The sequence below is a fragment of the Dermochelys coriacea genome, chromosome 10 (genome assembly GCF_009764565.3).
Source record: "Dermochelys coriacea isolate rDerCor1 chromosome 10, rDerCor1.pri.v4, whole genome shotgun sequence".
In the NCBI taxonomy this organism is placed as follows: Eukaryota; Metazoa; Chordata; order Testudines; family Dermochelyidae; genus Dermochelys; species Dermochelys coriacea.
In genome coordinates this window covers 72,450,731-72,477,366 of record NC_050077.1, presented here as the reverse complement: position 1 = coordinate 72,477,366, position 26,636 = coordinate 72,450,731, and the positions used below count along the sequence as shown (strand labels likewise).

Below are 26,636 nucleotides of genomic sequence, written 5' to 3'. Positions count from 1 at the left end.
AGTCCTCCTGCTCCAAAAGTATAGGCTGATATAGGAGAATCTCTTCTGCTAGCTGTATGGGGCCTATGCCACACAGACAAGCAGCTCTGATTCCATCTATTTGAGAGCAGAGGTGCATATACCCACCAGCCATGTCATTGCAATATGAAATGAGTGACATACTGAAGCATTTGATTGTCCTTATTGTGGTTTTCAGAGTGGGCACAAATTGATCCAGCTCCTGTTTAAAACCAGACCCAGTGACCTGCTTTGACTTGGCAGCATGTTGGGTCAGTGAATTGTTCAACCTTCTCACATAGCTCACCTGGGCACTGAAGCGCATCTGGTTCTGAACCTGAGATTCCTTAGTTATTCGTTTTCTCCCTTCTCCTAAAGCACTGTCAGCCTAGCTGGAGCCAGTGGAACACATTAGTTGGTATTTCCCTGTGTAGTGGAGCCAGTGCATGTTGGTAAGGTTTTGTTTTAGTGAAGGCAAGCCAAAGTCATTGCTAGGAAGAAGAGACAGCAATCAGGACAGAGGAGGGTAAGGAGTGGGTGGGATTTGGGTTTCCCAGTGGAGGGTAAACTCTGATAGAAGTTTAGTCCATTGTGGCATCTCTGCATCTTGAATCTAGCACGTGATTGCTCTCCTATCAGTGACACTCTTAGGTGAAATGACCCATTCGTTCTTTTGAATTATAGAGCTGTCAAAGGCTAGCAGCTGGGAGCTTCGGCAGTGATGGAAGGTCAGAGACAGGGCAGAGATGTGGGGACATGAGAGGACTGATGGATGTTTTCATGCACTCCCCATGTGGGTTTGGGACAGTTGCAGGGAGCTTGGTTTGACTACACTGGCACACTTAGCCCTTTGTGCAGGGACTGTATGTATGTGTATTTCATTGTTTTCCTAAGGAGAGGGAAAGAGTTAAAGGGAAAAATCTGGAGTGTCTCACTCCATCTCCCCCTTCTGCCTGTATTTATTTAGCTGAGAAAGAACACACATCTGAGCATGCAGTTTCACTGCTGGCACTTAGTGAAGCATAAAGGTCAGTGTCAAGAGCCCTCAGCCACTGTCAGAGTGTAAAAGGCCCTTTGTCAAAGTTCTTGGTTTTACAAGTATATTTTGTTACAATTTTGTATCTCTTGCCTATAGAATCCTGAGCAGCGTGGGATTGTTCACCCACTGAAATACAGCGGTCTCTGGGTGAGACGCAGCAGTTGTTCTGCTACAGCAAAGTTACACAATTTCTATCAGGGAAAGAATCAAGAGGCAGTGTTGTCTAGTGGATAGGGCACTCATCTGGAACACAGGAGGGCCTGGGTTCTAGTCCCAGCTCTGCCACAGATTGAGCTGTATAACCTTGAGCAAGTCACTTCACATCTACCTACTTTGTCTATCTAGATTGTAAACACTTTGGGGCCTGGGTTGTCTCTTAATATATGTTTTTTTCACCGCCTACCACCATGGGGCCCTGATCTCAGCTGTGGCTACTGTAATACTAGTGATTGAGGATGATAAAGGGAAAGGCCGTTTTTCTTTTTAAATTGACGCCAGAGGGGGGAATGTTTAGTTTAGCAAAATGAAATGTCTTGAGTTGGAATTTGGCCAGAACTCTGGAACTGACACGTCTTATGATGTACATATGTCTGATGACCCAGGTGGCAGAAATATATCCCTGTGTCTGGTCTGGATTTGTTCTGAGTCAGTGATGCAGCCGAAGGGCTCAAGGGAAACAGTTCAAAGACTGAAGACTTGTCTCGTTTCTTTTGATAGGTGGGTGTTTGTTTATTTTTAATGGTCAGTACAGATTAACGTAATGTTGAGGCTAGAGGGCTAATGCTGGTCTTGTTGGATAACTGAATCAAACACAGAGAGCCTGATCCTCAGCTGCTGTTACTAAGTGTAGCTCCATCAATGTGAGTGAGGTCCTGCCAATTTATAACAACTGGAGATCTGACCCAGAGACTTGGGAAGACCAAGGTTAAAAAAAATTATTCAAGAAATTGACATTATTTCTCCATTGTTTTTCTTCCTCCAGGGCTGCCATTGAGGTTCTAGCAGCTTTGCTGAAATCAAGTAAGCACCTTCTCTTTATATTCTTATTGACCTACCTGTCTGTGCTGTGCACCTAGATAGACATGTCCCATTAGGAATGGATACATTCTTCTCCAGCTCAACGTACCCCCACCACTCATACACACACAAAGCTCTGAAATGCAATAGACCAAAGCAATCTGTGTTGAGAAATGGGAGGGGATAATATGTAGTATTTATTGTATGTCTTGCCATGTTTCCCCCTGTGTCTCTATGATGATGGGAAATCATAACCTAGACATAAAGGTGCAAGCTCCTTAAGTGAAATGACTAGGATGGCAACTTGTTCTGATTTTTTTTTTTTTTTTTTGGGGGGGGAAGAGCTTAGAAGAATTCTGCAGACTGTCATAATGACACCACGTTTACTTTATTCTCCCCCTGCTAGCATCTTAGGTCTCCACTTGTGCTTGAAGCCTTACAGATCTTAAAGCTAGCCCTGGTACTTAGAGATTGCCTTGGTGTAGCTAAGCTCTGGCAGTGTCTGGTCCGTGGGGGTTAGGGCTCTTTTAGCTTGGGTCCCCTTGTATGTACTCCTGGCCTGAAAGTTCCTGAAGTGAATGTGTTACCCTTTTCTGCCTTTATCTCATCCAAAAACACTTAGCTTTTTATTACCAGGATTTAATAAAGCTTTGATTAAGAAAGAGTGCTCTACTATTGCAGACAATCTCCTCTCCAATAAATCACAATGGTGTATTGTCCTCTCTCTCTTCCTCCTCCTCCTCCTCCCCGCCCCCTTTACTCTCTCTTCTCTGTCCTTTTCGTGGGCATTAGGAATAAATGCATTTGTGAAAAATTGTAGGCCTGGAAGCAGTACTTAAATGAGCATGCTACAATGGGATCATGTCTGAGTCGCACCAGCTCAAGTGATGAATTCTCAAATAATGCTCTGGTATTAACCTTGCTGCCTAGATTTAAAGGTCACATTATTGCAACGAGGAAACACCTTCTGGTTCAGATACTAAATCTTAATAAGGGGGTGATGGGTCCACTCCAGAGCTGCCTTCAACTTAAAAGCAAAATTAGCATTTAGAGAAGGAGGAATTCATGGAGAGGAGGGGAGCTGCAGGGAGAGTGGAAAGCTCAGTTGGCAACACAAGCCTTTCTGCAGTACTCCTGCTTGATGGTCAGCATCTGGGGCTATGAAGGAAGATTCTGCTGTCTCAGTGGTGTTGATGGGACCAGGCTTCCTGTTCCAACACAAGCTCCCACCCTATTTGCGACTGCACAACGTTGATGTGGTAACTACAGCAACCGCTTAGTGGAAAAGTGACATTAGGAAAGTAAGCAGTAGAGTTTTAGCTGTTTTTAAAAAAAAATGTGATATAACTGGAACCAAGGAGGCTGAGCTAGCACCGTGTGGTCAGCTAGCTCTGCCCAAACCACTAGCAGCGGCTCTGTGGTTCATCAGTGGTCCACAGTTGGACGGTCACTGGTCTAGACCATGATTTGGGTTTCTTCTCACTCTTAGTGTCTTTGGAGGCTACTAGAAGAAAGTAAATGTCTACGAGCATTAGGCACTGTTGTATGTGAGAATCGCTTGTGAAGACACAGGCTGAAATCAAACGTGGTGGACCTCACAGATGTGAAAACTGTGGGCTTTGAGCTGAATGGGAGATGGAAACCCTGGTGCAAGCTGCAACAATGAAATCAGGGTGTGTATGAGCACATTGGTTATTCTGAGCCACATTGGGGCCTTGAAAAGTGACCTGCTTGTACTGCTGCAGTGGGACTTGATCTTGCTGGGCATGAGAATGAGATCACCCAGAAAACAGAGAGGTCAAGAACGCATCCATTCTTGGTCCACCTTCAGGGTTGCACTCAGTGTCTCCAGCTGGAGTGATGCTCTGCCTCTGGCTACACGGATCATCTTTGCAAGGATCTCTTAGGCCAGGAGCCCTTCTCCTGCTTTTGGCAGGAAGTCAGAAGGAGAAAGAATCCCCTATAGTTTTAACAGGAGCAGGCAGATGGCAGTGCCTCTCCCTAATGTTTTCATGGTGATAATCTCCCTGCCTCTTAGGCTTCGTCTAATCTTCACTGATACTTTGGCCAGCTCTGAGCAAAGGGCTACCTGCAAGCTTTGATCTGTGGCCGAAATCTCACCTTTCTCTGTCCAAACAGACACTGATGGGAACTGCTCACCTGCAGCTGCTTAATACTGTTGGGGAAGTAGGTGAGGGAGCAGGATCTGTCTGGGAGCCACAGAAGGCAGCAGAGTGTCAGGAAATTACCAGTCCGTCTGGAGCTGGGAAACTGTCTTGACTGGTAGCTATCTTAGAAGTAAAAGTACAAGGGTTGCCAGTGAAATGGCTGCTGGGATATCGCATGGGGAACACCTGCTCACAGGTGTGGAGATCATTGATCATTACCATCTCTCCTGCAGCACATGGTCCCCCTCACATGCCTCATGAACATGACCATGTTTCTCCAAGGTATTTGCAAAGGGACACCCTCAGCTTGAGGGATTTTGGAGGTGAGGCCATTCTGCTTGTTATTTTCATAGCCATATTCCTGCTCAAACCTGCCTAGGGCCCCAGTAAAGGAGGCTGCTCAGACAGCAAATGTGTGTTTCTTGAAATTGGTGCTTCATCCACAACTGGGGAAAAAAAGCCTGCAGCCCCAGGACATGGCCAGAGGGAGCCAGATGCTTTTCTTCTTGAAAATGTGAATGGGAAGGAATTATAGATATTTGGATGACTATTAATGTAGGCTCAGAAGCGCGTGTCACTTCTAATGCTGCAATAACGACTATATCCTTTTATAATTAGATTGTAGATTACTTATACAAAATAGATTTTCCTCGCCTGACAATCAGACCATCTCACTCTGCACTTGGAATCTCGGTATTGCCAAAGTCAAACATTCAAAAAATCACCAGTAAGGCCCCTGAAAATCATGAGATTGGCTTAAAAATCATAATGTTAAACATACCAAAAAGTGGATACTTAAATTTGCCTTTTGGTTTTTAAGCCTTTAGCCTGCACTCAAGGCTCATTTTCATATATTACTCTGCAACCCTGAGGATACACATTTACTTTTTTTTAATATGAAAGCTGAGATTCTTCTATAATCACCTGACTCCAGGAGCTGAGGCTTCAAGGGGAATACCAAATACTGCAAGACTATGGTAAAATCATGAGAGTTGACAACACTGGCATCTCCTCACTGGCTTCCCTTGCTCACTGCATTGACTTTAAATGTCTTGCCTTTGCCACCAGCCACTGCACTGCTCCACCCTGGCCTACACCTTAGATCTTGTTTCTTAGCATGTCTTTCTCTCTACCTGTGACTCTAGTCTTGACATCCCCTTCATTTCCTTCTCCCACACCTGCCTTCATAGAATATCAGGGTTGGAAGGGACCCCAGAAGGTCATCTAGTCCAACCCCCTGCTCAAAGCAGGACCAAGTCCCAGTTAAATCATCCCAGCCAGGGCTTTGTCAAGCCTGACCTTAAAAACCTCTAAGGAAGGAGATTCTACCACCTCCCTAGGTAACGCATTCCAGTGTTTCACCACCCTCTTAGTGAAAAAGTTTTTCCTAATATCCAATCTAAACCTCCCCCATTGCAACTTGAGACCATTACTCCTCGTTCTGTCATCTGCTACCATTGAGAACAGTCTAGAGCCATCCTCTTTGAAACCCCCTTTCAGGTAGTTGAAAGCAGCTATCAAATCCCCCCTCATTCTTCTCTTCTGCAGACTAAACAATCCCAGCTCCCTCAGCCTCTCCTCATAAGTCATGTGCTCTAGACCCCTAATCATTTTTGTTGCCCTTCGTTGTACTCTTTCCAATTTATCCACATCCTTCCTGTAGTGTGGGGCCCAAAACTGGACACAGTACTCCAGATGAGGCCTCACCAGTGTCGAATAGAGGGGAACGATCACGTCCCTCGATCTGCTCGCTATGCCCCTACTTATACATCCCAAAATGCCATTGGCCTTCTTGGCAACAAGGGCACACTGCTGACTCATATCCAGCTTCTCGTCCACTGTCACCCCTAGGTCCTTTTCCGCAGAACTGCTGCCGAGCCATTCGGTCCCTAGTCTGTAGCGGTGCATTGGATTCTTCCATCCTAAGTGCAGGACCCTGCACTTATCCTTATTGAACCTCATTAGATTTCTTTTGGCCCAATCTTCCAATTTGTCTAGGTCCTTCTGTATCCTATCCCTCCCCTCCAGCGTATCTACCACTCCTCCCAGTTTAGTATCATCCGCAAATTTGCTGAGAGTGCAATCCACACCATCCTCCAGATCATTTATGAAGATATTGAACAAAACGGGCCCCAGGACCGACCCCTGGGGCACTCCACTTGACACCGGCTGCCAACTAGACATGGAGCCATTGATCACTACCCGTTGAGCCCGACAATCTAGCCAGCTTTCTACCCACCTTATAGTGCATTCATCCAGCCCATACTTCCTTAACTTGCTGACAAGAATGCTGTGGGAGACCGTGTCAAAAGCTTTGCTAAAGTCAAGAAACAATACATCCACTGCTTTCCCTTCATCCACAGAACCAGTAATCTCATCATAAAAGGCGATTAGATTAGTCAGGCATGACCTTCCCTTGGTGAATCCATGCTGACTGTTCCTGATCACTTTCCTCTCCTCTAAGTGCTTCAGGATTGATTCTTTGAGGACCTGCTCCATGATTTTTCCAGGGACTGAGGTGAGGCTGACCGGCCTGTAGTTCCCAGGATCCTCCTTCTTCCCTTTTTTAAAGATGGGCACTACATTAGCCTTTTTCCAGTCATCCGGGACTTCCCCCGTTCGCCACGAGTTTTCAAAGATAATGGCCAAGGGCTCTGCAATCACAGCCGCCAATTCCTTCAGCACTCTCGGATGCAATTCGTCCGGCCCCATGGACTTGTGCACGTCCAGCTTTTCTAAATAGTCCCTAACCACCTCTATCTCTACAGAGGGCTGGCCATCTCTTCCCCATTTTGTGTTGCCCAGCACAGCAGTCTGGGAGCTGACCTTGTTAGTGAAAACAGAGGCAAAAAAAGCATTGAGTACATTAGCTTTTTCCACATCCTCTGTCACTAGCTTGCCTCCCTCATTCATGCTTTCTTCTGAGCAGCTTCCTTGTGCTCAGAATGACCTCCTAACCACTGTGTGCCAGGCTCCCACTGTCTTCTCATTCTGATGCGTCCTAATGATTCACAATCTCTGTAGTGTCCACAAACAGAATAAGCAAACACAAATCCCATATTGGCTCCTTCCTCTGTTTTTTTCCATGCATCTCCTCTGACTGTCTACCTTCAGGACTGTAAGCTCTGCAGGGCAAGGCCCTTCTTTTATTTGGGTCTGCGATGGGCTGAGCATATTGTTGGCTGTTAGCAAATAACCATAGTTGGGAGGCTGAGTGACAGGGGAGCATCAGTAATTCTTCTGTAAGGACTTGTGATTGCATATGTCAATGCCCTTCACAAAATTAATGAACTAAACCTCACAACCCCGGGTGAAGTGGGTATCGCCCCTCTTGTACAGATGGAGAAACTGAGGCACAATGAGGCAAAGTATCTTGCCCACAATCATGCAACAAGCTAGTGGGAGAGGTGGAGATGGAGCTCTGACCTCCTGGCTCCATGCCGAGTGCATTGGCAGAGCAGCGGGGAGTGGGGGAAGGGAAGCTGTGGTGTGAGTGAGTCCATCCCATGGGATCTTTTGCTTTGGTCAGCGCCGAATTCATGCCAAAAATAAAGTAACACAATGCAATTTTTTGAGATGGGGAAAATAGTCAATCTAAAGAAACAGGCTTAGGCAGCTGCCCGTTTGGGACTGTAAGGGTTAAACTGGGTAACTCTGAACATTCCTCTTGTCCCCCACCCGCATGACGCAAGCCAACTGCCTCACCCCAGAACCACATGATGGTGCTGCTGTTATAGCTATCCCAGGTCCCATCAGTGTTTAATCCAATATTTATTTTTGGTGAGTAATTTGTTTATCAGCAGGTTATTTTAATCTAATTTTGGTCATATTTGTTATACCCAACTATCTGCACTTCCCAGTGTTAGCAGCTTGCGTGTCTTTAAGGAAATTAGCTGGAGCCAATCTCGGAGGCATTACTGAAGAGACAGGGCTAGGGAAACAGATAGAGACCTTGCTGCATTGCTTGCCTAGTGAAATTGTAATGAGCACTTTAAAGAGACTGTGATGACCTCCTGAGTATGTCTCTTTAATCAAGAGGATTCTCTGGTGCAGGCAGCAGTTATTGCAAATGACCTTTCCACCCCCTCCCAGTTTCCTCTCTCCTTATCCTCTTGTCTTACCTATTTCCTCCCAGCCATTCTTCTCCTTCCCTGGTCCTCCCCCCTTTTCCTCCCTCATCCTTTATTTAACCATTCACACTCTTCCTTTCATGAAGGCATGAGGATTGTGTGCCCAGTGGGATAAAATATCCAGCATGATTGCCTCCCACACAGACTGGTTCCTTGAGGGGACACATAGGCTCCCCAAGAAAGAGAAGAGGGGAGTTCTATTAAGCAAACATTTCATAGCCTGCCTGTCAGGGATGAGTGTGCATCAGAACTGCCCATATTTTGTGGAAGGGTCAAAATTAGAAGCTGGATCTCAGTTTTGCAAGTGATGGCCCCACCTTTATAACAGTGTGAAGCAAAACCCCTGATCCGCCCCTTTCCCCCCTGAATTTCAGGATGTTTATGATCCCAGTTCCAGTTTTGGGGCTGTATCTTGTCTCTTCTTCAGAGTATAGTCGTTCAGTGTAACTGGGTAGAGTGAGGGGGAAAAGGAAGGTTGGGAAAGGATGCCCCTTTCATTTCTACTCCGCAAGATTGTTCTTCTCTCAGAGGTTTCTCAATGCAGATGTACCTACTGTCCCAGAGTGTAAGGATGGTTTCAACTCCAACATGGACAGCTCAGCGCCCATCTGTATTTTGTCCTGAAGGATGAAATAATGGAGTGGAGATGTTGCATCATTTTGTTTGTGTCTCTGTTAGTGATGTGTTGGCAAATGAGGCATGCTTATCCAGATGGAAGGACAGTGTTTGTGTCCCCAGTGATGGGTGGACTTAAGAAAGTTCAGAGATGGAGTGTGGAGAAGTCCTTCAAATTTCTGGATCCTTATCTGAACTCTCCAGACCACTTCAGTCTGAAAAACTGGATTGGAAATTTTGTGCAAACAGTATTTCTCATGGAATTTCAACACTTTGGCTTCCATCCAGAAAATGAAACATAAAGGAGAAAAATTAAACCTTTTCAAATTTTAAAGATTTAATTCCCATTGGGGATAGTTCTGTAGCTTTGTGGGGCATTGATTTGCTCTTTCTTAATCTTCACATGTTCACGATGCAACAATGGCCAGTTAGTGGAGGGTTCTCATGTCATGCTATATCTTTGTGTGAGCTACCATCTTGGCCAACATCAGGGACTGAAACAGGTACCTTCAGAGCTGAAGGCATGAGTCACTACAGCTGGAACTAAAGCTGATAGCTGAAACAGACTCATCTCCTGGGTGGACTGGGCACAGAGGGAGATGTGTACTGCATCCTGACCTGTGGGATGCACTTGTGTCCTCTCTTCTCGCCATGGTGTTGATACCTCAGTGACATTGCAATTGGATGCAGCTGTTCCAAGAGACGAAATAAACATTGCATGTCTTTAAATGTCATCCTGCAGGCTGGATGTGCAGGTTGGGGGGCAGAATCATGGCTGCCCTCTGAATACTGGGATGGGTGGAGAGTCACTCAGGGGTGGCAGGTTTGTATAATTTTTGGTGGTGCCCAGAACAGGTCCAAGTCCTGCCCCACCACACCTGCCTTGTAAACCAATATATATTTTTTAAAATAATGTAAAAATATGAGGGCTCTGGGGTGGGGCTGGTGATGAGGGGTTTGGGAGGGGCTCAGGGCTAGGGAAGAGGGTTGGGGTGCAGGGGGTGAGGGCTCTGGGATGGGGCCAGGGATGAGGGGTTCATGATGCAGGAGGGGGCTTAGGGCTGGGACCGGGTTAGGGTGCAGGGGGATGAGGGCTCCGGTTGGAGCTGGTGATGAGGGGTTTGGGAGGGGCTCAGGGCTAGGGCAGAGGGTTGGGGTGAGGGATCTGGCTGGAGTGCAGGCTCTGGGGTGGGGCGGGGCTGGGGATGAAGAGTTTGGCGTGCAGGCAGGCTGCCCTCATTGTAGCCTCACTGGGGGTGGGGCATGGGGCTGCCCCTTGCCCAGCGTGAGGCAGGAGCAGTGACTGCAGGTCGAGGGGGGAGGACTCCCTGTGCTGGTGGAGGGTCCCGCTGGAAAAGAGAGAGGTCTGAAGCGGAAGGGCAGGGTCAGGGCAGCCTGCCCAGGCACTAGTGAATGGGGGGCACTAGGACCCTGCAGCAGCAGTTGATGCAGCAGAGCAGAATGCAGGGGGGAGCTGCAGTGGGCAGCCACGGGGCTTGAGGCAGCTCAGGGACCCGGGGGAGGTGCACCTGGGCAGCAAGTGGGGACCAGGGGACACTTGGGGGAGGCAGGCGGGGCTGGGGAGAGACCCAGCCCAAACATTGCTGGAGTCTGGGCACCACGAGCCCATACAACTCGCTGCCCCTGGAGTCATCTTAACAAGGAACTCACATCAGCTTCTTGCTGAAACCACTGAGCCCACTAGATCTGGCTCATCCCGTTGTTCGCTGCAGGACAAGGCCCATCTTTGGGGAGAATTGATCCAGTTCCCTGGGCCCGCGCTGCTTCCCGCAGCCCCCATTGGCCTGGGACGGTGAACCGCGGCCAGTGGGAGCTACGATCGGCCGAACCTGCGGATGCTGCAGGTAAACAAGTTTACCTCTTCCAAGCTCTTGGAGACTGCAGGGTTAATTTAGCACAGCATCTTAGCTTCAAACCATGTCCTTGGCATAATGAATTGACTGATTCTGATCAACAAAGAGAGCACCAGAGAGATTTAAATAGCTAGATACAAAGATAAATATGTCTTTGTTCTTCCTGGTGAGCAGTGGCTTGCTCATCATATTACAGGTTGACTGTAATCCAGTTATGTGATTGTATAAGCCAAGTGATCTCCAGTGGTCCCATGTGTGCAGCTTCAGAGGGGGTGGGGCTGAAAAGGAGAGGCTTCAGGAGCATCCCCAGAAAAAGCAACACCCCCCCAGGCCATAATGACGGCTGACTGGTGACATGTATCTGCTATCCTCAGACCCTGTTTTGGGGTCCCCCACCTGCCAAGCAGTGAACGAGGCAGAGTTCCCTTGAAACTGGAGACTTTTCTTTTGTGTGAGCTCCTGGCTTTAGATGCGTCTTTAACCACTGTGGAACATCCAGGATGAATGTACCAGCTGTGCTGGGTACATCCAGGCAAAGCTTGCCGGTTGTGCCATCAGACTCACTCGGTATGTCCAGGCAGAGAAGTGTGGCCCAAATATGTCCTCATTATCCATTGACTGCAATGGAATATTAGTAGAAACCTGTAGCACAGTGGAGGACCAACAGCAAAAAGGTTGAGAGGCAAAGGGCATTCTACCACCTACCACACAGGATATGCAAATCCACTTCAGGAGGGTATGACTTCTTACTGCCTACAAATGTGCACAGTGCTGCTTGTATCTCTGTGACTCATACCCACCATCTGTATTTTAGCCAAAATACAGACATATACAGACAGGTGCATCGCATAGATGGAAAGACCAACAGATAAGAGACAGGTGGGGAGGTTTCTGTTTTCCTTCCTGCCTTCTGGAGATTTTGGCATTCCTCCTTTTTTGCTCTTTCTCTGCTTTGCTGATTAGAAAACTGAAATGGAAGAATAGAATGAGAGAGACCTGCCAATGGGAAGAGAACAGGAGAAGTTGATGGGATGGTCCAGGAGAACCAGCCAAACTGAAAGTCTCAATGAGACAACAGCATTTTGGTTCCTCACTAGTAATTCTCATCTCTTGTAATCAGTGTTGCGGGTATGGACACAGAATAATTCCCTCCTGTCCTGCCCTAGTAACCTTCCTTTCCTCTAGAACAGACTTCCCTACATTAGTTCATAATGCCAATGTTTAGATCAGGGATTGGCAACCTTTGGCATGAAGCCCACCAGGGTAAGCCCCTTGGCAGGCTGGGCTGGTTTGTTTACTTGATGTGTCTGCGAGTTCGGCCGATCGCAGCTCCCACGGGCCACAGTTCGCTGCTCAAGGCCAATGGGGGCTGCGGGAAGCGGCATGTGCCACGTGCCAAAGGTTGCCAATCCCTGGTTTAGATGCTACATTGATAAGTGCTACAGGAAACCTAAGAGAAATAAATGAATATACTCAGCCCTTAGACTGTGTAGTGCTTTTTATCCATAATGCACAATGGGAGGATTGGAAACTGAGGCACAGAGCGATCAAGTGACTTGCACAAGGTCATACATGCGAGTCCCTGTCAGAGCCAGGAAGAGAAGCCAGGCATCCTGACTCCCAGGCTAGAGCTGGCTGAAAAATGGGGAAAAAATCTTCAAAAAATATTTTACAGGAATTTTACTTTGGTTGAAATTTCTAACTAGCTCCACTCCCAGCCCTTTCCACTGCCACTATGCCCCATGAGTCCTGACAAATAGGTTGGAGTGCTGAATGGTGTGTGTCTAGCTCCATTCTGATTTCATTAGCCTCTGTACAAAGCAGGAGGCCACCCTGAGTCTGATTCACACCGCCCCCACCCCCGGCTCCCTAACTCTGCTCTGCCTCTTGTCATGTATATGTAGTTTTGCAGAACTTCCTAAGCAATTCTTCAAGGAAGATTGACTGATTTGAGGGGTTAGTCATCCTGCAGGTTAGCGAACATGACATCTGGTGGAGGATTAACAGGAAATCGTGAATCAAACTGTTGGGACTGATAAGGGATTCTCAAGCAATTTAAGTTTTCTAGCATGCACGTGCACACCAATACTGAGTGAAGGTAAGAGGAGTAACACCTGTGGTCTCATACACACTCACAATTGCCAGAGCTGAAAACATGAGATATGTTGTCAGAGCTGTGTGGAGGCCAAGAAGTAGGATAGCTGAGGCTGCTGCAGGCCTGGATTGAGGTGCAGTGGAATAACAGAGATGGCAGCTGAAGATTGAGGTGCGTCAGCAGATTAATGTGGTAGCCCAGGACTGGTATATCAGTGGGGTTCCAGGTCAGGATTGAAGTACATTGGCAGAGCTTTGTGTGGAGCTCTTTGCTCCCACCCATCCTCCCTCTTTGTGCAAGATCTCTGTGTGATGTTTCTAAAGAACAGATAGAGAAGACTTGCCACAGGGTCCTTCCTCCATCCGTCCCAACATCCCCTCCTCCTCCCCATCACTGAGGCTGATGTTTGCTGTCTGCCCTTCACCTGTAACCCCTACACTTGCCCCAGTGACTTCCCATTCTCTCCTGGTTGCTGACCTCCCTTGGCCCCAGTCTCACTGCCTTTCTCTCTCCTTCTTAATTTCTGACTCCCTTCTTCCTCTTCTCCCAGTAAATCCCTGCTGATGACTTTAATACTCCAGGTGTGAGTGATTCTGGCGCTCTGTTTAATGAAACAGCAATGGATTGGAGCCCACTAGCCCTGGAAAACCCATACCAAGAGCTTTCTATTGCAAACTGTGTATAGTAATTGGGATTCAGGGGGCCCAACATATGCTTCCAGGCCCTGTGGGTTGATGAGCATGCTCCTGGCAGCTTCTGAAGTGTGTCAGAATGAGGCGTATGGTGGACCAGCCAGGAAAAATACATTCATTCAAGGGCTGGTTTAAAAGGGAAAGAACAACCTGGAGCTTGCCTGTACTTGCACATGCTGGGGCATGGCAAGGAATGCAGGGAAAAGGCGCTTCAGAAAAGTTGAATTGCAGTGTTGTTAGCTCTCATGATTTTATTGCGAGTCTTGCGATATTTGGTGTTTGTTTGTCTTGAAGACCAAGCGTCTGGAGATGTGATTGTGAGAATCTCAGTGTTCATTTTTTGTAAAGAACTTTGTGGTTTTGGAGTAAAGCTTGAAAATGTGACCTGAGCACACACAGAAGGCTTAGAAACCAGAGGGCAAAGAAAAAGAAACCAAATGTGGTGTTTTGTTTTGTTTTTTTTTAAAAAAAAACACTCATGATTTTTAAGTTAATAATGATCTTCTGAGCCTGATTTATGATTAATGATTGGGTTGGCGGTCCTGAAATAACAGAAGGGGCTGTGATTTTACAATCTCTGTTGTGCAATGGCTTTCATTACAAAGGGGGGTGTGAGCATGCATCACACCTTTCAGTAGCCAACACAATCTCATTGTCTGGGTCAGGGTCATGTGACTGAAAGATGGTTGGCTTTGTTGCCCTCTGTAGATCAATCTGCTTTGGGATCCATACTACTGTATGAGGATCACATGACCCTCTCCCAACCAATCATATTGCATCTCTTTTTCTCCCCTCAGTGGCTCCTCCCTCTTTTTCATATTCATTTTGAGGAACATAGGGGGTGTGGTGCGTGGGTCAGATGGAGGCAGCCACAACTACAGCTGCTGCCCTGTGCTCCATACATAGTGGGTGTAAATAAAATACTTCAGTCCCCAGGGCTGTCAATCCAGCATCTCCTGCTCATGCCAAGCATCTCACTGCAGGAATTGTCTTTTAGTTTTTGCTTTGCTTAGTGCTATGCCAAGCACGTGCTCTATGCTTAACAAACAACATTTAAGGTCACCCATGCAAATTATTAAAATCAAGTTAACAAACGTGTCTGTGTGTGCGCAAGACCAAATGGATGTGCAAGTGTGTGCATGTGAGTGTGTGAGCATTGTGCATATATATGACAATCATCAATCCGTACTAGTGTGTGTGTGTGGGGGGGGGGGTGGGGGGGTGGAAGTTTGTAACTCAGTCATTTCCTTTTGGTTTCAGAGTCTAACAGCCGACGGGCGGTCAACAGAGGCTACCTGTGTGAACTGCTCAGGCTTTACCAGGACTGGCACCGCTGTGATGCCTCCAATAGGCACATCCATGTCCGCAGGGGTCTCCTGCTCTGCCTCAAACACATCACCAACATCCGATATGCCAGGGAGACTTTCCTCAGTGCCTGTGGCATGGAGATCCTCTTCACCACTGCACAGGTAAACACAATCTGGGGACAGCTGCTGAGCCAGCTCAGCAGCTGCTTCTGGCTTGCTCTACTGTTGCAATGTAGAATTCTTCTTATGTTTTAGGCAGAGCTGATTAAAAAATGGAATTTCCGTCCTGTAGAAAATTGCGATACTTTGACTATTTTTTTTTGTCCCGAATCAGGACAAAAATTCAAAACATTGAAATTTTTCAGAGAACAAAAATCAGTTCAGAAATTTTGAAACATTTCATCTTTAATGTTAATCTCCGTCTGTCTGCGCCTCTGCAAGGCCTCATGGGAATTGTAGGTCCAGGTCCCTCATGCCCCTATTCTTCCTATGGACCCTACTCCCTTGCTAGCTTGCATCTCCACAATCTCTCCCTGTGGCTGAGCTGCTGCAGCATCTCACGGGTGCATGGGACATGAATCCTAATGGGACGTCCTTCCTCTGGTGCCTGAGGAATTGGCCTCTGCTTCAGGTGGGGCTAGGGGATCAGATGTAGCAAGGTTTCAATCAGGTTAATGGCTCTTGTGAACAGTAAGTCCCCAATGCATGTGGTGAATGGAAGCAGCTGTGTGAGAGCAATGTCTATGACAGCCGATCATGGCTTGTTGCCTTTATAAGCCTTTACCAGTCCATGGTGCCTTCTGAGCTAATGTCTCCTGATAACTCAGCCTGGGAGAAACACCCTGAAAAGTGCAAACACTGGGTCACCTTGGGTGAATAAACAAGATATGACGTGCCAAGAATTCTGTGAAGACTGAGAATGCTAATCCTTCCAAAGGTTGGAAGTAGAGCAGAAATGACAGCTTCAGGGGGTTCCAGTTTGCTTTCTCTACCACGTGCCATGGGAGATCTGTTGGCAGGGGAATCACCAAGGTTAATAAGTCCAAAATATCACATTCTTTGACCCCTAAAAGGTACATTTCTGATCTTACACTGTCTCCCTGAGAGATCAAATGTTCTCCCAACCGCCTGGAGGAAAGATACAACTCTGTGAGGATCCCACCCAATTCCCCACTCACAGCTAGAAACCAGATGAGTGTGTGCACATCACATTGCTGCCGCTGCTGGGTCTCTTAGGCATCCTCATGATAGAGAGATCCAGGGAGAGGGTGCTGGCTACAGTGAGAGACCTCCCTGCTCTGGGAGAACAGAATCTACTGAGAGTCCCTGCCTAGATGGTGTTTTAACCCCTTTACAAATGTATTAGCCGGTGGTGATTCATTCTATGCCCAGCTAACCTGGTTTTAAAGATGTTAAATTGATCTGGTTGGAAAAATTCTGACAAAATGTTCTTTCATTGGAATTGGCTGCATTTGCTTACGTGTTGAAACGGAAATGTTTTGAGACCATTTGATTTTGATGATATTCCAACAGAACCCAGGAAAGACTCGTATGGAACCCTGCCTGTCAGGTAGTTTTCTGTCAGAAACCTGCCTGCTTCCCTGCCAGCTCTATCACCTTGGATCCTCCAGTAGCCCATCTGGCATGCTGACAGGAAGCCGAGAGCCTGGAAGCCTTGGGGGTCCTGATGCATGGCACTTCGGCAGCCTGGGCTTCTTGGGTCCCCTGCTCTGTGGCAACACATCAGATACCCTGCCCCAGAAATGGGGCCCCAGTCTCTTTTGTGATGAATTAAAAAAAAATGTGGATTTTCATTTTGAATCAGAACGGAAACAAATGTTGAAATATTACAAGTCTCCATGAAACAGAAATACTTGTCTCCACTCAGCTCTAGTGTTAAACTCTTTCTATGCTCATGCTTAAATGTGCTGGTTAAAACATGTTCGCAAACACATCTTTAAACACGAACTATTGGCCGAATCTAGCTGAGGTCTCAGACAGAGCTCACAGGCCTTGGAGGCATGCAGGTTTCAGTGAGATGAGAAAATGTTCTCTGCCCCGTAAGAGAGTGCGGGAGACGGTTGCATGCAGCACCCTCTCTGCTTCTTTATTATTTGCACATCTGATTTCTTTTTTTAGGCTCAGCTGGTATCTCCTCAGTCCCTGTGCCTTAGTCTTTCCTCTCAGTTAATACTGTTATAGTCTCAACCTTTCCTATACTGGCGTCAAATAACTCACTAATACACGGAGTGCAGAGACTACAGCACAGATGAGTTGAGTTCAGGTCAACTCTACTTTGGATTTCTGAACTAAGAATTGAGTCTGTTCCCTTATCTGCAGCACTCCACCACAAAGCGCATACATGGCTACTATCACCCTTCCAAGCAGCATACCTGCAGCAACTTTACCCTCACACCACTGTTTGCGCATACATGAGATGCTATGTGGTTTAATCCACACCTTTGGACTGGATCCAGAGGACTTCTGTTTGACGTTATACTGTGCTTCACAAACAGTTCTTTGCACACTTACAGACCACATCATGTGAGGATCTCAAAGCATTTACAAACATTTGTGAACATAGGCTCACAAAAATAGCTGCAAGGTAAAGTGTCTCTTACTGATAAGGAAATTGAGGCACAGAGAAGCCGAGTGACTTGCCCAGTATTAGACAGTCAGAGGCAAAGCTGTGAATAGAAACAAGTTCTTCTAGGCCTTTGCTCTTCCCTTCCTCAGAGCTGATTTCAGAATTGTCTTTTCTCCCACTCTTATTTTTCTAGCCTCCCCATAGGAATCCTGCCTAATTCCACAGACTCTTATAATGCCCTTCATTCATACAGGTGGAAGAGGACCAAGAGCCTGTATAAAATACAGCCGCTTTCCTTTTATTGCGTATTACAAAGCACTCTTCAGTTTGTTCACCAATCACCCTGCTGGATGAGCTGAATAGCCCTGGCCCTCCATATTTCCCACTGAGGGATGCTCAGCCAACGGCACTAACCATTTATTCTGTCTTCTGGATTGTTCCATTTTCAATGTCTACCGAGAGGGTGTAAACATTCTGAATGGTAATAAAAGATCATGTTGATGTTGCTCTTTCATGTATTGGTGCCTTTATAATGCTTTCTGTGGCTTTTACTGATATTGTGGTGTGTGAGGGCTCAGTCCCAAGTCACCAAGGATACAGACACTCAGCTACTATGCTAGCAGGCATGGTACAGCATAAGAAGCTAGACAGATGATAGTTATATTAGCTTTGCAGTGCTCTTCCCCCGGAGGAGGCTGTGGTGTATATATGCTCTGTAGTTATGAAACGACGATTCCTTTGTTTTCTCTGTATTGTACATATAAATGTCTAAGAACTCCACCTTTGGGCAGAGGCAGCAACCATTTTGTTCTCAGAGCTGCTGTCCTTGTTCCAGAAGAGGCACTCATCCATTGCACCCTCCCAAGGAGACTTCCCTTTTTATTCTTGCTTGTCTTGTTTTCCTTAATTTAAAATAAAAGTCCTTCAGGCTGAAAACCTCTGTGTGTGTGTGTGTGTGTGTGTGTGTGTGTGTGTGTGTGTGTGTGTGTGTGTGTGTAAAAAAACTAATGGAGATCTAGGAAACTGCCCCTGCATGGGATATGTCAGGACCACTGAGTGCCCGGCTGAGGTAGAAGCAGATGCAGGCTGGAACAGGGGCTGGCTAGCGTGGAAACAGACATGAGTAGGCTGGAGTTGGGGCAAGGGCAGTCTGTTAAAGCGATTGGCAATGGAAGTGTTCCTGGCCAGCTAGTGATGCTGAGCAGAATAGAGAGATCGTTTCCCTTAGGAGCCTATGTACCTGAAGTTGGATCACCTGGGTGTGGGTTCTTGCCTGTGGATTGACTAAACCCTTGCTGAATGGCACAGGGCCTATTACTAGACCTGCAAGTAGTTGCTTCTGATGACTCTTCACTAAGGCTAAGCTTTTGTCACAGATATTTTTTTTTAGTAAAAATCAGGGACAGGTCATGGGAAATAAACAAAAATTCACAGCAGCCCGCAACTTGTCCCTGATTTTCACTAAAAATATCCCTGACAAAAGAGGTAGGTGATTTCAGCACCCACTGCTGCTGAGGCTCCTGGGTCCCCCACTGATGTGGTGTATGGGAGCTCCAGAGTCTCCTGCCCCTGGGGCTGGGCTGCTGTGGGGTCCCCTCACCCTGGACAGCTGGTAGCTGCAGCTGGGCATATTCAGGGGTCTGCTGGCCATCATGGCTGGGCAGCTGCAGGGTCCACCAGCTGCCTGCTGTGGATGGGCAGCTACAGGGTGCCTCCACCAGACTGGGGACTGGGAGCTGTGAGGACATGGCTGGCTGGGAGCTCCAGCCCCAGGGCAGAAAATGTCACAGAGATCAGTGGAAGTCAAGGATTCTGTGACCTCTGGAACATAATCGTAGCTTTACTCATCACACTCTGGCTCAGGGGTGACATGGGTGGCTGAGCAGGAAGTGCTGTCCCTTCTGAATCAGTATTGAGCCACAGTTCAGTGCTGGAGGGGACTGTGTGTTATGTAGACTTCCAGTTTGCTGGCAAGCCTTAAACCATTTAAAAAAAAAAAGTTGAGCTGACAATAAAATCTCTCACAATTTTCAGAAAGTCAAAAAGCGAAGAAAAAAATCATTTCTGGTTAAATGAAGCATTTCATTTGGATTTAGAGCTTTTTTTAAAAAGAGTGTTTTTAAATTGGAAGGAAAGTTCTGAATTAAAAGTTCTTTCAAACCGAAAAATCGAAACATTTAGACTTTTTTTGTCATTTGTTTTAAATGATCAGTTCAGTGAAACTGATACAAATTCACAAAACGTTTGGGGGGCATGAAATGCTGATTCAGTGACCAAAAGAGCTCCAGCTGAACAATTTTGCCCCACGCTAGCTGTAGGGAGGTGTATGGATAACTCAGTAGCAGGAGCTCTTTTTTTTTTTTTCCTGAGACGCTACTGACCCCAGTGCCTTCGAATGGTGCTAGGGGACCCTGTGCCCTTTAGATGGATGTACCAGCAGATGGTGAATGACCTGTAGAAGCAGATAACCTATTAAAAAAACCAAGATGCTGTGCTCCCATGTAGACTTCCCTGCTGTGATAAGGAAGGAAAAGGATGAAAGAGAAACACGGGAAATATCAGAAGTTGACGCAGAACTGACTGAATATTATTCAAATGCTGCTCTTTAAGGCTTTTAGGGAAGCAGCTATTTTAATATCTGTCAGATCTGTGCAAGAGGAAGGATGCTTCTGAATGGCAAACATCACTGAATATTCTTCTTCATTGGTGCCTAGGATTGCCTGGATAGCAAGCTCCTGGATCCTATAGTAACTACAGTGGCCCAGATCCTGAGAAAGTGCTACCCTAAGGGGCCTCTGCCTTTGGCTACAGTACACAGCTCCTATTCCTTCTCTCTTCCTGGGAGTGTCAGCTCCGAATCTCCACGTGCTGGACCTGAAGGTAAATTGCTGACTGAGGAGAGAATGTGGATGGGGGGGGGGACTGATGGGGAGAATGGAAGGTCAGGGCCAGGGGAGAGAGGAATCTAGTCCTGAGCTTTTCATTTAAAACTTGCACAGTGGCCCAGGCTGTTATGCTATAGAACTGGGTTTGAATCCCTCACTCTGGGTGTTTCTGTCAAGGCCAGCAGGGGAGCTGTGAGATAGTGAAGGGGAGGGGAAATGAAATTAAATCCTTATTGCTTTCAAGTAACCTGAAGGAATGGCCTGGCAAAGGCTGGAACTACTGTTGCTTCATGGCAACTGGGAAGGGTGTGTGTGTGTGTGTGTGTGAGAGAGAGAGAGAGAGAGAGAGAGAGAGAGAGAGAGCAGCAGGTTTATATAATTTTTGGTGGTGCCCAGAATGGAGTCATCCTGTCCATAGGATGGACTGGGGCAACCGCCCTGGACCCTGTGCTCAGGGGGGCCCTGCCCTTCAGCCGGACATGGGGTCCCGGGCAGCCTGGAGGGTTAGCGGGGGGGGGGGGGGGGGAAGTCTGGCGCTGGCAGCAGCATGTGACCCGGCCCCAGACCACCCCATTCCACCCCTTCCCCCAAGCCCCCACCCCATCTCTTTCTGGCTTCTGCCCCTTCCCCCGAGCAACACCAGGAGCCCCCCAAAGCACCAACCATTGGTGGAGCTGGGCCCTCTTTCCTAAATATTGGTGGAGCGTGGGCACCACGGGCCCATATACCTCACCGCCCATGTGTGGGTGTGGGTGTGTGCACACGTCCTTCCTTGCAACTTTTTTAGTAAATTGATGCTGCCAACCAGTGGCTCTTTTTCCTTCTCGAATAATCTGGCTGTGGCTATGCTATGTGAATGGAGTTTGTGAGCACTTGCAGGCCAGGAGGGTGTATGCCCAGGCAGGGGAGCAGCATACGTGCAAGAAGCATGCCCAAGAATGAAACAAATATGACCTTGTGCACTGCCAGCCTTCACGCTCCTTACCAGCACCATTATGGTACAACCCAAACAAACCTCTGACTACTATTTCATCTGTGCAGCCATTTTCAGCAAAGATTATGGAGTTTCTGCTCTATAACTCCAAATTTCTGCCTCACCTCTTTGGAAGGTATTGATCTTCAGGATTTTCCTTGATTTTCATGGGACGTTTCTGCTTTTCTCTGGATACTCCTGCTTCTTTTAGTATAGGCATGTAGGACATGCCATAGCAAGAATAAAACTCACAACCCTACTTGCCTACCCCACCTCTGGCAAACCTAAATCAAGCAATAAAATCCATGCCCAAGATCATTTTTACCTCCCAGAAGGAAGAAGAGCCAGAGATGCCATAAAGTCCACTAGGGATTTCATTATTGCTATTGACTTTTACATGGAAGGTGCTCAGATACACCAGTAATGGGCATCTAGGAAGCCCTAGATCCCATATGAAGCTGTATCTGATGGAACACATGGGATCTGATCTTTATTCTAAGTCTTACATTCAGCTTTGTGGTGGTTTATAGGGACAAGACATGGATACTGCACATGAGGGTGGCCTGCATTTTTGGGGAGGGCTAGGGCGAAGGATATTATGATTGAGGCCACCTGCTCCACCTCTTTTCTTCTTTTGCAGATGGCTATGAAGATGATGGTGAGGAAGAAGTGGAAAAAGACCTGGATAATGAGGACCTGGAGCATAAAGAGGAAGTAGGTATATGAGTCATAGCTTCCTTTAAAATGCTCCATGTTCTGTGAAGGGAAGTTTTTTTTGGTCTCCCTGGCCCAATTTTGAGCTCTGATGGGCAGGGGTGCCATTTCAGATGGGGGAAGGGGGCAATTTTAACTGTGATTCCAGAGGCTACTTGGGCATCTGAAAACTCCTGTTTGTTTTTCAGATAGTAACTTAGGTAGAAAGAAAAGGAGTACTTGTGGCACCTTAGAGACTAACAAATTTATTAGTTTATTATTATTTATTAGTTTATTAGATGCTCTAATAAATTTGTTAGTCTCTAAGGTGCCACAAGTACTCCTTTTCTTTTTGCGAATACAGACTAACACGGCTGCTACTCTGAAACCTGTAACTTAGGTAGAGTGCTCCTGTCAGATGATAATTTCTAATTCAGAAAGAAAGAAAGAGAAAAAAAGAAAGAAAATTAAATAAATATTAGACCCACTCAGCTCTAATACTAACATGTTGTGACATCTTGTGTCAATTCACTTAAGGGACACTGCTTAGGTTTAAAATTGTAATGTGTATTCTTACTTTGTTACTAATTCTTGAATACAACAATTGAAACAATTGTAGAAAAATCTAGATTACTTTCTATCACTTTTTTTGCAGTTCATCAAGCTTGGAATAGATCATTTAACTTTTGGAAACATCCTACTAGGGCAAGGCCCCATGAGTTTATACTGTACCTGCGTGGGGCTCTAGGGGGTGTTACCCCACTGCAAATAGACTAGAAACTCACCAAAAATCATGAGATTGGCTTTAAAAATAATATTATGTAAAAATAATAGATTTGGTGTTCTTTTTATTTACATTCTGCTTTTTGAGCCTTTACAGTGCACTGGGGTCACATCTCCACAGCTACAAGGGCTAGAAACTTCATTTCTTTTTAAGAATGAAGGATGAAATCATCACATATCCACTTGATTCCAGGAGCTGGGGCTTTAAGGAAAACAATAATTATCATGAGACTCATGACAAAATCATGAGAGTTGGCAACATTGCCTTCTGTTTAGAGGCTAGTTACTTTCCAGGAGGGTCACACTACAGTGCTTGAATTGCAGTTTTCACAGGAAACTATTTAAAACCAAACACCAAGAAAATTCCATCTTTTAAAGTTGAGGAAAAATATTGAGACTTCTGAGGTATCTCAGGGCCACTGCAGGCAGGAAAAGAAAATTAGCTGTACAGGAGCTCTGGGCAGCTCTTCCTCTTGAAAGAAAATTGGAGGGTCAAATCTTCTAGATGTTAATCAAGTAAAACTATTGCCATCAGTGCCTCCACTCATAGATATTAACATCACAGTGAATACATGATAACGTGTGGTCAATAACTATACACTTCATACTTAAATATCTGGGCCACCTTATCCAGAGTTACACATCATATATGCATTGTCTCAGGGACTACATTTTCCCACTAGATGCCTTTGAAAATCTGGCCTTTAGTCTGTGTCCCCTTGGGTGACCAGACAGCAAGTGTGAAATTAGGAGAGGGGGTGGAGAGTAATAGGTGCCTATATAAGACACAGCCCCAAATATCGGGATGGTCTCTATACAGTTAGGACATCTGGTCACCCAAGTGTGTCCTTCAGTGCCCCATCTGTACAATGGGGATAATAGCACTGCTCTACCTCACCGAGGGGCTGTGATGTGAGGCACGCAGATACTATGGAGATGGGGCAACATAAGTACCACAAGTAGAGTGGGAACTTTTCTATATCACTGCTGACCCTTCCCTGGGTTTTGGCCCCTTCTTTTCACCTGCCCTCCTCACATCTCCCTCTTTTCTGAAAGTAAACTTGGCTTAGACAGCTTGGCTATATTTCTTTTGAGTCCCCTGCTTTCTCTCTGCAACTCCCACTCCCTCCCAGAGGGATTACTGTTTTACAGGTTCATCTAATGACTTCCAGATCCTTTACCTTTCTTATCTTAATCTCCCTGCCTCTGTTTGTAAATAAGACACTGACTCCCTGCCCCAAGGGCATAAGCTGCCAGAAGCACCTCTCTGCAGAACTTGCATTCCACACTAATTCTGTGCAGTTAAGAGGTCCGCCTGGGAGCCCATCTCCTTTAAAAAACTCAGGGTGAGGGCACAAATTTCCTGGTGCCCTGCACAGCTGTGTGCTGCTTCAGCTCTGGCTCTTCCCCATGGCCTGCACCCCTTTCCCGCCTCAGCCCTGCTCCTGCTCCGCCCCAGCCCTGCCTCCATTCTCCTGAGCTCAGCCGCGCCATCGGTGAGTGCTGGGGGGTGGTTCTCCCCTTCCCCCCAAGCCAGCCCCCCCCCCCCGAGGCCTGGGGCCAGCCCCCCTGCTCCTACCCCCTCAGAGCCCTGCATAGGGCCCCAAAATAGCTAGGGACATCCCTGGTGTTCTGCTCTCCCTAATTGGCACCCTTACCATTCACAGAGAGAAGGTTTCAGAGTAGCAGCCGTGTTACGACCCATCACTCTCACAGATCTTGGGAGACAGGCCAGTCCTTGCTTACAGACAGCCCCCCAATCTGAAGCAAATACTCACCAGCAACCACACACCACACAACAGAACCACTAACCCAGGAACCTATCCTTGCAACAAAGCCCGTTGCCAACTCTGTCCACCTATCTATTCAGGGGATACCATCATAGGGCCTAATCACATCAGCCACACTATCAGAGGCTCGTTCACCTGCGCATCTGCGCAATGTGATATATGCCATCATGTGCCAGCAATGCCCCTCTGCCATGTACATTGGCCAAACTGGACAGTCTCTACGTAAAAGAATGAATGGACACAAATCAGACGTCAAGAATTATAACATTCAAAAACCAGTTGGAGAACACTTCAATCTCTCTGGTCACTCGATCACAGACCTAAGAGTGGCTATCCTTCAACAAAAAAGCTTCAAAAACAGACTCCAATGAGAGACTAGGCTGAATTGGAATTAATTTGCAAACTGGATACAATTAATTTAGGCTTGAATAGAGACTGGGAATGGATGAGTCATTACACAAAGTAAAACTATTTCCCCATGGTATTTCTCCCTCCCACCCCACCCCCCACCATTCCTCTGATATTCTTGTTAACTGCTGGAATTAGCCTACCTTGCTTGTCACCATGAAAGGTTTTCCTCCTTTCCCCCCCTGCTGCTGGTGATGGCTTATCTTAAGTGATCACTCTCCTTACAGTGTGTATGATAAACCCATTGTTTCATGTTCTCTGTGTGTGTGTGTGTGTGTGTGTGTGTGTGTGTGTATAAATCTCTCCTCTGCTTTTTCCACCAAATGCATCCGATGAAGTGAGCTGTAGCTCACGAAAGCTTATGCTCTAATAAATTTGTTAGTCTCTAAGGTGCCACGGGTACTCCTTTTCTTAGAGAGAAGGTTGATTTGTTTGTGGACCCAAAGCAGATATGTAATCATATAGGGCTGCTTGACCACAGAAAAGGAAAGAGCAACATCTTCCATGGAAAGGCGGTCTCTTGAACACACAGCTAAATGGTGCAGGCGGATGTCTAGGCAGTTTGGGATGCAGCCAGTGGTGCAAGTAATATTATTTTCTTCCCAGTACGGGGTGGGGGGCACACCAAGTCAGGGCGGGAGGCATGTGACTTCCCCACATGACCCCCCCAACATGACTCTGCCCCACCCCCAGCCCGGGGTCCCTACACTCTTCCTCTCTCCTCCCCATCCCAGGAAAGGAGCAGAAGAACTCCCAGCCCCATTCCCTACGCTTCCATGGAGCTGCTTCTCCTCCGGCTCCACATAGTGGCAGCCCTGCTGGAGGACAGGGCTGGGGTTCTGCTCCTTTCCCCGCTGCGGGGGACAGCAGCATGCGGGGAAAGGAACAGAATGCCGGCAACTCCTCTGGCTGCAGTACAGCTCCCAGCTCCCCCGCCCAGCCCTGTTCTCCTGAGAGGCAGCTCTGTGGAGGAGCTGGGAGTGGTATGGCATCTTTCCGGTATGCCATACTGGCTATAGATAGCTTGCTGCTCCGGCATACCGGACTGTACTGGCTTACTTGCACTGCTGGATGCAGCTGCTTGGCAGCTGTGGCCAGGATGGTGTCTGAGAAGCTGAGGATTACCTTCAGCTTTGTGTAGGTAACCTGTATGATTTGCCCATTATTATAGAGAGAGCTGGCCAATCTATTCCCGGGAACAATCTGGTCATCACTCTGAGTTCCTTGTTTCTGTTCCCCAACAGATTCTGAACAGCATCATGATTTCCCCACATTTCTTCCTCGCTTGCATTTACTACAGGAACAAAACTTTTGGGTGAACTGCTTTCAGCCCATGGTTTGCTCACAGACTGTCACCTCATGTGTTCCATAGTCCCAATTTGAGCTGTATGTAGGTCACATGGTATTTTTTCCATTTCCTATTTGAGTGATTATACCTTTTACAACTAGAATCATGAATAAGTCTCACTGGAGCTTTGATTCTTCCAGGTAGAGGGCATGGGAGGCACTTTAAGGAGAAGGTGATAAGAGGCCTAAGAGATTTTAGGAAGTATTAACTTTTTCCTTTTTTCCCTGTCACAATA

The 26,636-nt window shown here is 46.9% G+C and overlaps 1 protein-coding gene across 1 annotated transcript in view; it reads left to right on the top strand.

The window, feature by feature from the left end:
* AGBL1 (AGBL carboxypeptidase 1) overlaps positions 1-26,636 on the top strand; it is a 366,216-nt gene that overhangs the window by 28,043 nt on the left and 311,537 nt on the right. Inside the window, exons 5-8 of the mRNA XM_043494685.1 lie at positions 2,019-2,056; positions 14,888-15,096; positions 20,236-20,401; positions 22,020-22,093. Of these exons, the coding sequence (XP_043350620.1) occupies positions 2,019-2,056; positions 14,888-15,096; positions 20,236-20,401; positions 22,020-22,093 (487 nt within the window). The remainder of the gene's footprint in view (positions 1-2,018; positions 2,057-14,887; positions 15,097-20,235; positions 20,402-22,019; positions 22,094-26,636) is intronic.